This window comes from Acyrthosiphon pisum, chromosome X (genome assembly GCF_005508785.2).
Source record: "Acyrthosiphon pisum isolate AL4f chromosome X, pea_aphid_22Mar2018_4r6ur, whole genome shotgun sequence".
NCBI lineage: Eukaryota > Metazoa > Arthropoda > Insecta > Hemiptera > Aphididae > Acyrthosiphon > Acyrthosiphon pisum.
Window position 1 is genome coordinate 78,460,955 of NC_042493.1, and position 12,537 is coordinate 78,473,491.

Sequence of the window (12,537 nt, forward strand, 5' to 3'; positions counted from 1 at the left end):
AATCGAATTTGTGGCGAGTAGTTTATGAGTTATAAATATTCAAAGTTTAGATGAGCGGAGTGGAGTGGTACGGGATTACTCCGCGAAATGTTTGTCCACTTCTCCGCTCATCTAAACTTTATATTATAACTTTATTAAAAGGATAAAAAATATTTAAAAATATAATATTTTAAGAAAATTGTAGTTTTATAAGCGACTAGAAACTATGTAAAAAAATATTTTCAAAAAAATGTACACTTTTTGAAATAATGAGTGTTCAATGATAAAAGAATCACCCAGTACATATATTGTTCATAACAAGTTTAAAATATTATGACTATTTTTGAGCTATTTATAGACATTAGAAAAATTTCTAATTTTTAGTAGTTTTTTTAAAATTATTGTCAGACAATATACTTGAAAATTTAATACACGGTTACTTATTAGTCGATGTTAAATTTAATAAAATAAGTTGAGTGTAAATCAACAATATTTTTTTATGAGCGCCTGAAGTTAAAATATTAACAAAATTGTCAAAATCACAAAAATTTGCAAAATATTTTGAGTTGAAAATTTAATATTTATAGAAATGTTTCTATTTATACCTAAGATTTGAAAATTAATACAAGATTCTTCATTAGTTGCTTTTTCTTTAACAAAACTACCGGAAAGTCAAACTAACTTTTTACAAGCGTTTGAGTGTAATGAATTCTCATCAAACAATTTTCTTAAAATCAAATAACTGTAGATACTTGAAATGCTCGCCAAATATTTATTTTATTATTTTATATCCATGATTAGATTTTCAAAATATTTTGACTCGTTTTGAGCGATGTTCTTTTTCAATTTTATATTTTTTTTAGTTTTTTCTAAAACTGTCAATAAAATTTTTTCATTGCATCAAACAGCTAGAAAAGTGAACACAAGGTTCCTCGTAAGTTGTTATAATAACAATTAAAATATATTAAAGATGCATAGGCACGATTACTTTTTTATAAGCATTTGAAGTTACAAATTTATAAAATGTTCAGTTTATATTTCTAAGGATTCAAAATTAAAAATAAGGTATCACATAAGTATTTCATACTGTCACCGAAAAATCTAAAATAATATATAAACGGTTTTTTTTATTGCTATTTTATGTTTAAATTTGGACAAAATTATATATTTAAACAAGATAAATTAGTGGTTTTAGTTATTTTGTTGTAATTTAAATATGTTATTAAAATATAGGCTGACTGACAGAACGTCTCCATTCATGATTGCTTTACGTACATAATGATATTATATCATTGAAATTAAATTGAACACCATCCATTACGGAAACCCACACAACACCTAATGTACAGCCTAGTATGACCCACTTTTTAATAAATTAATTTATGTCTAGGTCGAAATTGTATTGAATAATTTAAAAAGTATTAAAACATTATGTAATATTGAATGAAAATTTTAGTTTTAAAATGAATATATAATTTAATATTTTTCAGCATTATAAAAAATTTCGCACATTTGTACAAACATTTTTTAACTCCCCAAAATCATCTAAGGGAAGTTCAAATTTTTTAGCGATGATATCAGTCTTTTTATGTTCTGGTGTAACTAAGTAATCATCAGCCAACAGTCGTTTATGATGAGGTAATGATGTAATTTCATCTGGAATTATTTTTCTTTGAGATTGAGGTGATGTGTACTTATTTCCATAAGCAAAATGATCTAAAATATATAAATATACAATAATAAATGTATAATTATGCAAAAATAAGACTTTATTCAAACCATTTTGTCTAAAGACTGGTAAAGAAGATGGACGTTTGGATAAACTTTCATTGATTACATTAGATGATACACTCCGCATTGACACTGATGATGTTATGTAAGGATTGTGTCTTTTTTCAGACACCTCAATACTTTCAGGTGTTGATAATGGAGTTGGTAAATCAGGTGTATGGTAATCACCAGAACTCTCAAACTGAGGTAACTGAAATGAATCACAAGGAGTAGAATCCACGGATGAAGTTTCAGCTTCTGAATAACTGCTTTGCATTAATCCTTGAGAATGGTCTAATTAATACAAATATAATAGAAATATAAAAATATAATTTGAGACACAGTTTAAAATATATAAGAAAAGTATACCAATACTATGTTTTTTTTCCTCTAATTTTGCAGATTGATTTCTATTTACTGAAAATTAAAGTATGTATGTTTTCAGTGTATATTTTGTCTTTATGAATTTAATTATCTTACCTTCAGGAATAAATATATCATTGGGATTATCTGTAAAAATATGTTAATATAAATATTGAAGTAATTAATAAATACAAAATAAATATCAATATTACCATCTTCGGATAAGGGTGAAAATGGAGGTGGACTCCTATTTACTGAAAAGTATACAAAACTTAAATAAAAAAAAAAGTTATAATGTTATTACAAACTACATACTAAAATATAAGTGCTTTTATATAAGATTAAATATATTCAGTATTTAAAACATTTTTTTTTAACTTTTAAGTTCATCATACTCGTTCATTGAATTTAAATTAAATTAATTTTCATAGAAGTTTAATTTTATATGAACATGTTCACGTTGTATTTGTTTGTTAGGTATAAGTATTTACTTGGAAAAGTATCAGATTTTAAACAGAAATTTAACAAACTATTATTATACATGGCAACATATCAATTCAATAAAATTGAAATCTGCGTAACTCAAATTTACTATTGTATTTCAATATATAAAATAAATAAACAATTTTACCATACACATTATACTATTTAAACTCATTTATTACCATGATAAAGAAAAGGAATTTATTTTTACTAAATACTGAATATATATTTACTTGCAACTATTTAGTTAAAATTTAATAGAACCAATTTGTAATTGTTTTTCCATATATAGATTCAATTAAAAATGTATGAATGTATAATGTAGTATATCACAACTCGGTTACATTATACATAAGTACAGTTATTAAACGATACATAATATGAAAAATGTCTTAATAAATTATGCACACAAACACATAAAAATGCTTAAATGAATGTCAGCATTTACATTTGTAAATGATTACTAACATTAAAATAAATAGACATACTCACATATTCTACTTGGTTTAAACGCTAAATAATAATTTACAACATTATTAATTCTTTGTTTGTACAAAAATTACCATTAGATAAAATAACTATACTTACAAGTTCTATTTGGCTTAAACACTGAATGATAGTCATGAACATTATTAATTACAGTTTGATTTTCGTCATCGATATCAGTTTCACTTTCATCAATTAATTTCATATTAGTTCTGAAAATAATATAAGTAATCATCAAATTAAAACAAATTATTTTATTGAAAATAAACATTAAAAACTAACGGGTGCACTACCAAATATCAAAAATAATTTTTAGGAAGTTTTAAAATTTGTAATTATTTTACCATTTTACTAACATAACTGCAAATATTTCTCCAAATTTGAGTTAACTATTTTTGAGTAATGTCAACTTATAAAAATGCATCATTAGCTTAGATACTACATTTACTAATTAAAAAGCAGTTTCATATAAAAAATCTTAATATACCTTTGTACCATGTCAAAATCTCTAGTTCCAATAGGACAAAATGCTACTTATAACATAGCTATAATAGTTAGCTATTTGAATAATAATAATTTGGCAATTTTGAATACTATTTAATACTACAGGGTGGGGCACTGAAACGGCTGATTTTGAAAATATGTTTTCTGAGTAGTAATTAAGACAAGAATTCTCAATAATATTATTAATAGTTCTAAGACAACATGCCATTTAATAAACATGGAACAGTGGAGTGGTCTACGTCGGATTTTACACAGAGACCTAAACTTTCACCCATATAAGGTGCAATTGGTTCAAGAATTAAAACGTGCAGATCACTATAGCAGCATACATTTTTGTCGAGAAATGCTAACCCGAATGAATCAGAACGAAAAGTTTATTCAAAATGTTTGGATGTCTGATGAAGCACATTTCTATCTTGATGGTTTTGTGAATAAACAAAATTGTCGTTATTGGTCTGAAAAAAATCTTCGCCAACTTCATCAACGACCTTTACACACCGATAGTGTAACTGTATGGTGTGTAATTTCACATTATGGTAAATTTGGTCCGTATTTTCATGAGGACGAAAATGGACGGGCAACAACTGTTAATTCAAATCGTTATGTCAATATGATCAATAATTTTTTGGTCGGTGAACTAACGAAGTTTCCTCAAAATGATAACTTTTGGTTCCAACAAGATGGCCCGACATCCCACACACCCCAAGTATCAATAAATGCTATTCAACAAATTTTTTGGAAATCGCATTATTTCCAAAAATGGTGATATTCATTGGCCACCTCGATCACCGGATTTATCAATATGTGACTTCTTTTTGTGGGGGTATTTAAAAAGTAAAGTCTATGCACGGAAACCTCGAAATATTGATGAACTAAAAAACAAAATTAAAGAAGAAATTGCCAGTATACCTTTGGAAGTGATACATTGTGTAGTGGAAAATGTACGAAATAGGCTAGAAGAGTGTTTGAAAAGAGATGGCCATCATCTTGAAGACATCATTTTTAAAAAATAAATGGCAAGTTATGTACTTCATTATAATAAATAATAATTAATTTTTATTCGTTTTTTTATTTTATAATTTGTCTTAGAAAATCGGCCGTTATAGTGCCCCACCCTGTACAATACTATTTCTTTGGATATGTTCTGATTAGGATAATTGAATTTCTGGTCACATAGTAGAAATTCAAGATTTAAAAATTAAAAAATGATTGGAGCATAAAACAACTTGGGATCAAATATTTATAGCATTTAATCAAACATCATAGACATTGGTTTAAACATTGCCTAATAGAGTAAACTTTAAAAGTTATTAAAGATATTATTATGTTTGTTTAATAACACTAACATGAAAACAAAGACCTTAAAATTAAAAACAAAACTTTGTGTTCAAAATTAAAAAGCATAAAAAGCTGATTGTTGAATTTAAAACCTTTGAAATTCAAAAAGCATAACTAAACCAAATAACATTTCTAAAAAGTTTATCATTTAAAATATCCAAAAACTAAACAAAACTAGTTTAAAAACAAATTAATTATTTATACATACTTAGGTTTAATCATTTCTCGTGATTTTTGTTTATTAAAACTTTTTCGAACACTAGTATCTCTTGTAAACATTGTATTAGGCTTTGATGACTTATCAGGTGGTGAAAATTGGTTTTTAAAAGGATATTCTTCTGGTAAATTAATTAACCATGTTGAAACGTCAGTTGATAAATGTGAAGCACCAACCTTAAAATATTACATGTTTTTATAAAAGCTTGATAGATCAACAAAATATAAATATAAAAAAAATTCCATCTAATACAATAAAAATTTTAAGCCCTCAATATTATGTTCAGTAAATCCTAGATTATTTGAACCTCAAATATACGAATCTTTTATTATCCTAACAAATATTAAATGTAATTAACATATCCGAACGTCAATAAGCGCTCTAGCATTGTGCACGTAGTCATGTATTTATGTATTAATTAATGTATATAATAATCCAATATTAATAATAACGATAAATTATAAGTATCAATAGGTATAACATATAACATTGTGTATGTTTTTTTGTAATATATGTAATATGCATGTACATATTAGATATTATATACTAACCTAACCTGTAGTATTAAAAAATTCCCAGTATCTAAACTTTCACGTTTCCAAACTAGGTGCGGACCTAATTAGTTCGGACAATCTAGATACTACTGTATTTATTACAATAATTATTCACACTTAAAATATTTAATAACTTACAATTCGATTATCTTTTACTACTAACTCGTTCATATTTCCCCATTTTACAACTACCGAATCACACACTCTGGTTGGTTCTACTCCATACACACCAAGGTAATCATCACCACCTCCATATAGAACATCTCCTTTATCATTAAATTGCAAACATCTAAAGAAAACAATTTTAATTATTATAAATAAATAAAAAAACATGCTAAAGTAAATTAATATGAATTATGTTATTACCTAATTATTGATTTTTCTGTATCTATTTGAGAAATAATACTAAATCGCTCCAAATCTAATATATTAATTTTTTTGTCTGTACCACTACTAGCTAGTAAAAACACTAATGGATGAAATTGAATTGATGTTACTGTCCCATTATGCAGTTTATTAAAAACATGTATCATGCGTCCAACTCTCAAATCCCATATCTATAAAATAAATATCAAAAATAAAATAGTTTTACTATTAATACACAAATAATTATACTAATAAAATATAAATTGTATTATAGGACAGTATAATAAATACGATAAATTAAACTGAATTTGAAACTATTAAATAATTTTTAGATATCACAATTTGATTATATTATAATTATTACATGTATTTCTATTTATTTACTTATTACTAATAGCAATATATTTAACACTTAACCGTTTGCAGATTGTATCGTTGCTTAATTCTATGAAATGCGATAAATACCAAACTATTATTATATTAATAATATCTAATTACTAACCTTAACACATCCATCTTCATCACCAGAGGCAATCCATAAACCGTCTGGACTGTATTTCAAACTAGATATAGATGCTTCGTGACCTTTGTACATCCCTATACAGTGTGAATATCGATAATCCCATAACTAAAAAAATTATCGTGTTTATACATTATACTATTTTACATATTTAATATAAATACGATGATTATTAAAATTATACCTTAACATTGGTGTCTTTTGAACCCGTTACAAAATATGAAGATGAAGCAAAAGGAAAAAAATCTAATTTTGTAACAGCTGACTTATGTCCGCTAAATGTCTTCACCTTTTTTCCTTTAGTTAAGTCCCATACTTTTAAGCCACCAGTTTGGCTACCAGCACCCACTAGATACTCAGATGGATCAAATTGTACACATTCAATTGGAGTTACATGACCACATAAGCTCTAAACAAATTAATAAAATTGTTTAAATAGTTAATTTTTATACATGAACATATTATATGAAAACATTTCATATAATTATAATACATAGAATTTTAAGTATTACCATAAAACATGTTTCACTATCAACTTTCCACAAGTTCACTTTGTTATCTGCACCACCTGTAGCTAATACTAAGCCACTCTTTTGACCAAGAGCCAAACAGGTAACATTTGCATTATGTGCAGAAAATTCTTCTACATAAATACAAAAGTTAATACAGCTATTATTTATAATGATTATTTTATGATGGAATAATATTTAAACCAATATATATATTGTAATACAAACAGAATACAAAAATGGGTGTTGGGCATTCATCTCGATAATAACTCGCTTAATAATTAATGAGTATTTATTTACTGTTTAAAATTAAATTAAATATTTAGAAAAAAATTCTGAATGCAATCCGTTAACAATAATGTTAACTGGATATTTTTCAAAATTTTAAAATATAACAAAAAAATACAAAACTAAAAAAAACTAAGAACTAATTATCAACATCCAATACAATATTCTATCTGTGTAATATGTACATAATTATATCATGATCCAGGCATTATAAAATCTTTAAAAAAATTCAACTATCAAGAACATTATATTCTAATTTTTTTCAAAATAAGAATAATTTCATATACAAGATACTTATTTATTACCTGGTACATAATAAGACAATCTCTGTATATTTTTTTTTATAGGTAATTATACAGTTATACTTACGTAATTTGCAAATATGTTTGTTTGGATTTGCCATTTTAAAGGCATGTGCTCTGTAAAAGTAAAAGTAAATTAATTTGATTTTTTTATTTAAATTATGTAACTATTATGTAGTTAACTGTAAAAATATAAAAATTTACAATAATTGAATCATAATTTTACTATTTATAAATAAATACATAGGTAATATAATTCCTGTAATGTACAATTTTTTATCTTTTTTTATTATACCTATTTTCATATATTATTTAATGTTTTTTATTTAATATAACAATGTGTTAGTTTAAAATTCAGGGATGGAAAACGTTTTTAAAAAACGTTATTAAACGGAAAAAACAAAAAACGAAAACGAAAACGAAAAAACACAAAAATTCTCTAAGCTTAGACTGATAAAAACTATTTAAGAAACTCAATATTTCCAAACAGATTAACAAACATAAGTATCTTAAACATAGAAAGAGCTCACACTGAAGATCTATACTTAAAAACCTTAGTTACGGCACTGGTGATTATACTATTGATTATAAATACTAGTATTTATAATAATAAAACATACAATGATAATACTAAAATTGTATTTTTTTATTTTTAAATTTTTAAATTATATTATAATTTTGGTTTTTTTTCTATAACCGGTTACCTATTATCCCTATTACTTTTCTGTTATTATTAATTACTTATTATATTTATAAAATAAATTTTTACAAAATGGAATATATTTAAATTTGCGGCTTAGGAAAAAAATAACATAATATGATAATAACATTTTAAATTTTAATCTTAATAGACAATACCACCTGTTGTACATTGTTAAATATAATATTTTAATTTACAATAGTGTAATAACTAATAACTATTAACGTTACTATATTGTAGCTATATCAAAACACTTGATACCAAATACCAACAATAATAAATAATTACAATAAAACAAGTTCAACAAACATTGAAACATCAATAACTAACAATTATAAATAATTAACATCATAAAAAGTAATTATTTACATTGACTCATTTTATATTGTGATGAAAATTCCTCTGTACTTCATTTTTTTAAGTAAATAAAACAATATTCAAAAATGTACGTCCATTAATAGACATCCATAAATAGACATGAGATACTGGTGACTTTAGCATTTTATTCTTTTAATCCTAAACAATGCTAAACAAGTTACAGATTTGTTTCATGCTTCATTGATTCAGAATATATAAATATTGTATTTTGTATTTTTTATTTTTAGCTATAGATATTTTTTTTTTAGTTTCTTTAACATAATTTTAGATTCTGAGTGGAGCAATTATTGTATTGATATTACAATTATGTGTTTTTTTTCTGTCATCACCTTTTATGGCAATAAAAAACAGCTTAAACTTATTTTAGCATCTTTTCTGGTAGGAAAGTGAATCTAGTTAGAACTTCGGAGGGGGAGGGGTCAAAAGTAAAAACTCCTAGTACTTTTCAATTGCTTCAGAAATCGATTTGGTTTTTTAGTGGTAACTATAGTAAAAATAATCTTAGATACATGAAATTTCCACTGTATTTTCTTTGCACCAAAGAACGATTAATATTTTTGAGTTACATATAGAATAATTTCAAAAACTTTTTAGATAATTTTTTTTTAGCCCAGGTATCTAAGTATTTTTTAGATAATTTTCATTACTTTTTTAGGTCATCAACATGATATCTCTACTTATAACACAACATGTAAATAAAAAAAAGGTAGGCAATTGGGTGTTACTATACTGTACAGTAGACTACAAGTGGATCACAGTAATGGATGATGTTAAATTTGAATTCAATGGTATAATATAAATGATTCTGAGCAAAGATGGTCAGTCAGCCTACATATGATATGACTAAGTATATTTGATGATATTACTGTGAATAAAGTAATGTATTCACTTATTTATGTGGAACCTTGTTTTAAGTTTTCAATCCTAAGCTATAAAAAATAAACATTCTATTAGTTATGTAACTACAAAATAATTTTAAAATGTTGTCAAAATCAAACTTTAAACGAGTCAAAATATTTTGAAAATTTTATAGTATGGGTACTCATAAAAAAATTTTTAAATTTCAAGTATTTACAGATATTCGTTTTTGAATTACAACAAAATATGATAATTGTCAAATGAGAAATCAAGCGAATATCCAATGTTGTAAAAATTTTAAGTTCGAACACATAAAAATTTAATTTAAATTGCTTGTAGGCATTTTTTTTTTTTTGATATAGGTAGACAAACTTATAAAGAATCTTGTATTACATTTTCAAATCTTAGATTTAAAAAGAAAAATTTTTAAGAATTTCTAACTCAAAATAATTTGCAATATTTCGTGATTTTTACGTATTTTGTCAAAATTCAAACTTTAAATGCTTATAAAAAGAATTGTACCTATCTATTTTTAATATTTTACAACTACTATTTTAACAATATATTAGGAACCTTGTATTACATTTTCAAGGTTTTGGACCCAAGAAATAAAATTATTTTATTGACATATTTTATAAAAAAAAAAATAAAAAATTGGATACTAAAAACGTCCGTAAACAGCTCAAAACAAGTAAAATTGCTATTATAGACATTCAGTGAAAATTTTACACCAAAAACCAAAATTGATTTTGTCTTAAACCAATTTTACATGAAAATTCCCATTTTTTCTTAAGTTGTTTTTTGTTTTTTCCGGCACTTTTGAAAACTACTGGGAAATTTTTACTTTTGACTCCTGAAAGTACCAACTAGATTAACTTTCCTATCAGAAAAGATACTGTTGAAGAAAATCAAAGCAGTTTTACTGTCGTAAAAGGTGATGACAGGCACAAATTCAATTAAAAATTTAAAAATTAATAAAAAAATTTAAAAAACCACACATTGATGTAAAATGCTCCGCTCAAAATCTAATATTAAAAAGATTACCTACCTACTGTTTAATAATATTTTAATGACTCAAAAAATATAAATTTATAATTATCATACATTCAAAGTGAATTATTAACAAGTGTTTAATCAAAACACCTTACCATTTGTCAATAATTATTAATAAAAAAAAAATTTATAATAACTGAGAAATGTTAATAGTTTTTATTTGTATTTGTTTTATTAATAAAAGCATATCTTATGTATTAGGTATATTATAAATGCAACAATAAATCATTTAAAATAATTAATTATTTTATGATAATATTAATGATTTTTTAATGTATACTATACTCCTATTACCAATTTATCTGATCATTTTTATCAACATACTTCCTATTATATTAAAATAAATATATACATTTAAATCATATGTAAGGTACATCTTTAGTAATCTAATTACATTAAATACAAATGACAACAATTCAAAATTGGATTCATTGGTACCTAATTAAAACTTTATGCTAAGAAATCTGTTTTACAATATACTAAAAAGAGTGCATTTTCCTACAAAATCACAGCTGTAAATATGTATACACATAAATTATATAATATGTAAGGTTCAATGAAAAATGTGAAAGTAGAAAAATAAGTCTCTAACAAGAAATATCTGGAAATTTAGACTTAAATGAAATTTTGATATTTATTAGATAATTAAAAAAATTATTAAAATCTGTTATCTCATGATACTTATGGCCAGTTGCACCGTCTCTGATTAAAGTTAACCGGAGTTTAATCGGCCGAATTTGCCCGGTTAAATATCTGTTATCAGCTGATTAAGCTTAATCGAAGTTTAACCGTAGACGGTGCAACTGGCCCTTAATGTTATCAACTAATTACATATTATTAAAACTATTAATTTAAATACAAAAATAATTAGGTAATAAAGGTATACCTAATAGTAAATATACTTTTTAATATTTATATAATATTCTTTGTAACTTTATATTTTTAGGTAGGTACAGTGGTACAGATTTTAAAAATTATTCAGGTTAAATTTTTGTTTCTGAAAAATGTGTGCGTACAAGATCAAATATTTCTGTAGTTTACATTTTTCTCAGCAATTTCATAACTAATCTAGTATTAGTTTCCAATGAGGTACATATGGATTTTATAAAGAATGATTATTTATATCCCTATTATATATTATATATTATCTGTATTTAAGTTCAAATTTTAAACATTTTTGAATTTAAAGTTGTATGGAGATTTTTATCCAAAAGACTAATTTCTAATTCCCAAAACAATGTAACTAACCATAGGCATTGAATAGGTATGGACAAGTGTATATTTTTGTACCCTATGAAGAATGTTTCTAAACTTATGTTATGTTTCGTTTTTTTGATTTATAACTACGTAAACAACGTCATAAACTTACATTTTCAGAGCTGTTTATAAACATAAATCCGAAAGAATATTGATGGATACAAAAACAGACCGAGTAGCTGACAAAGACTTTGACCGCGATTTTGAACGTCGTTTTGATTGTTGTTGCTTTGTACACGAGGTACGTCCAAAAAAGGTCAATGAATTCGACTACCACTGACAGCTGCTGCAGCTGTGCCTATTGAAAAATTGTATTTTGGCGTTTAGCATTACCGTTATGAGGGGGCACTAGACTATAGGCCAATGTTTTGGTTTTTTTTTATTTTTGATAATGACAAATCGATGATAAGAAAATTTGCTCCATTTACAATGATTACGTTTTATCAACCGTTTGTCGGACGGGAGCGATTGCGGAGGGGAACTGAACCGCGCAATAAACCACTACCACCCTTCCACCGATCAACTCCACCAGAGATCGGTATTATAGACGTATAGGCATAGGTAGATTGCCGTGTGGCGTGTAGCTTAGACAGCGGCGTCGGCAGGGGGGGG

The 12,537-nt window shown here is 25.2% G+C and overlaps 1 protein-coding gene across 3 annotated transcripts in view; it reads right to left on the reverse strand.

The window, feature by feature from the left end:
* The window catches only part of LOC100164671 (katanin p80 WD40 repeat-containing subunit B1), a 19,424-nt gene extending 7,035 nt beyond the window's left edge, over positions 1–12,389 (reverse strand). The window contains exons 1-15 of one of the 3 annotated variants that reach the window (XM_008188781.3): positions 12,038–12,389; positions 7,747–7,796; positions 7,093–7,223; positions 6,765–6,989; positions 6,563–6,688; positions 6,061–6,251; positions 5,833–5,983; positions 5,132–5,316; positions 3,184–3,293; positions 3,088–3,108; positions 2,325–2,366; positions 2,230–2,259; positions 2,119–2,166; positions 1,759–2,043; positions 1,502–1,695 (exon numbers count right to left, since the gene is read on the reverse strand). In XM_008188781.3, coding sequence (XP_008187003.1) covers positions 1,502–1,695; positions 1,759–2,043; positions 2,119–2,166; positions 2,230–2,259; positions 2,325–2,366; positions 3,088–3,108; positions 3,184–3,293; positions 5,132–5,316; positions 5,833–5,983; positions 6,061–6,251; positions 6,563–6,688; positions 6,765–6,989; positions 7,093–7,223; positions 7,747–7,780 — 1,773 coding nt within the window. In that variant the 5' untranslated portion in view covers positions 7,781–7,796; positions 12,038–12,389. Of the gene's footprint in view, positions 1–1,489; positions 1,696–1,758; positions 2,044–2,118; positions 2,167–2,229; positions 2,260–2,324; positions 2,367–3,087; positions 3,109–3,183; positions 3,294–5,131; positions 5,317–5,832; positions 5,984–6,060; positions 6,252–6,562; positions 6,689–6,764; positions 6,990–7,092; positions 7,224–7,746; positions 7,797–12,037 lie in introns of all 3 variants that reach the window. The other 2 variants (XM_008188780.3, XM_001947542.5) reach the window with 2 other exon arrangements.
* Between the last annotated feature and the right edge of the window lie 148 nt (positions 12,390–12,537).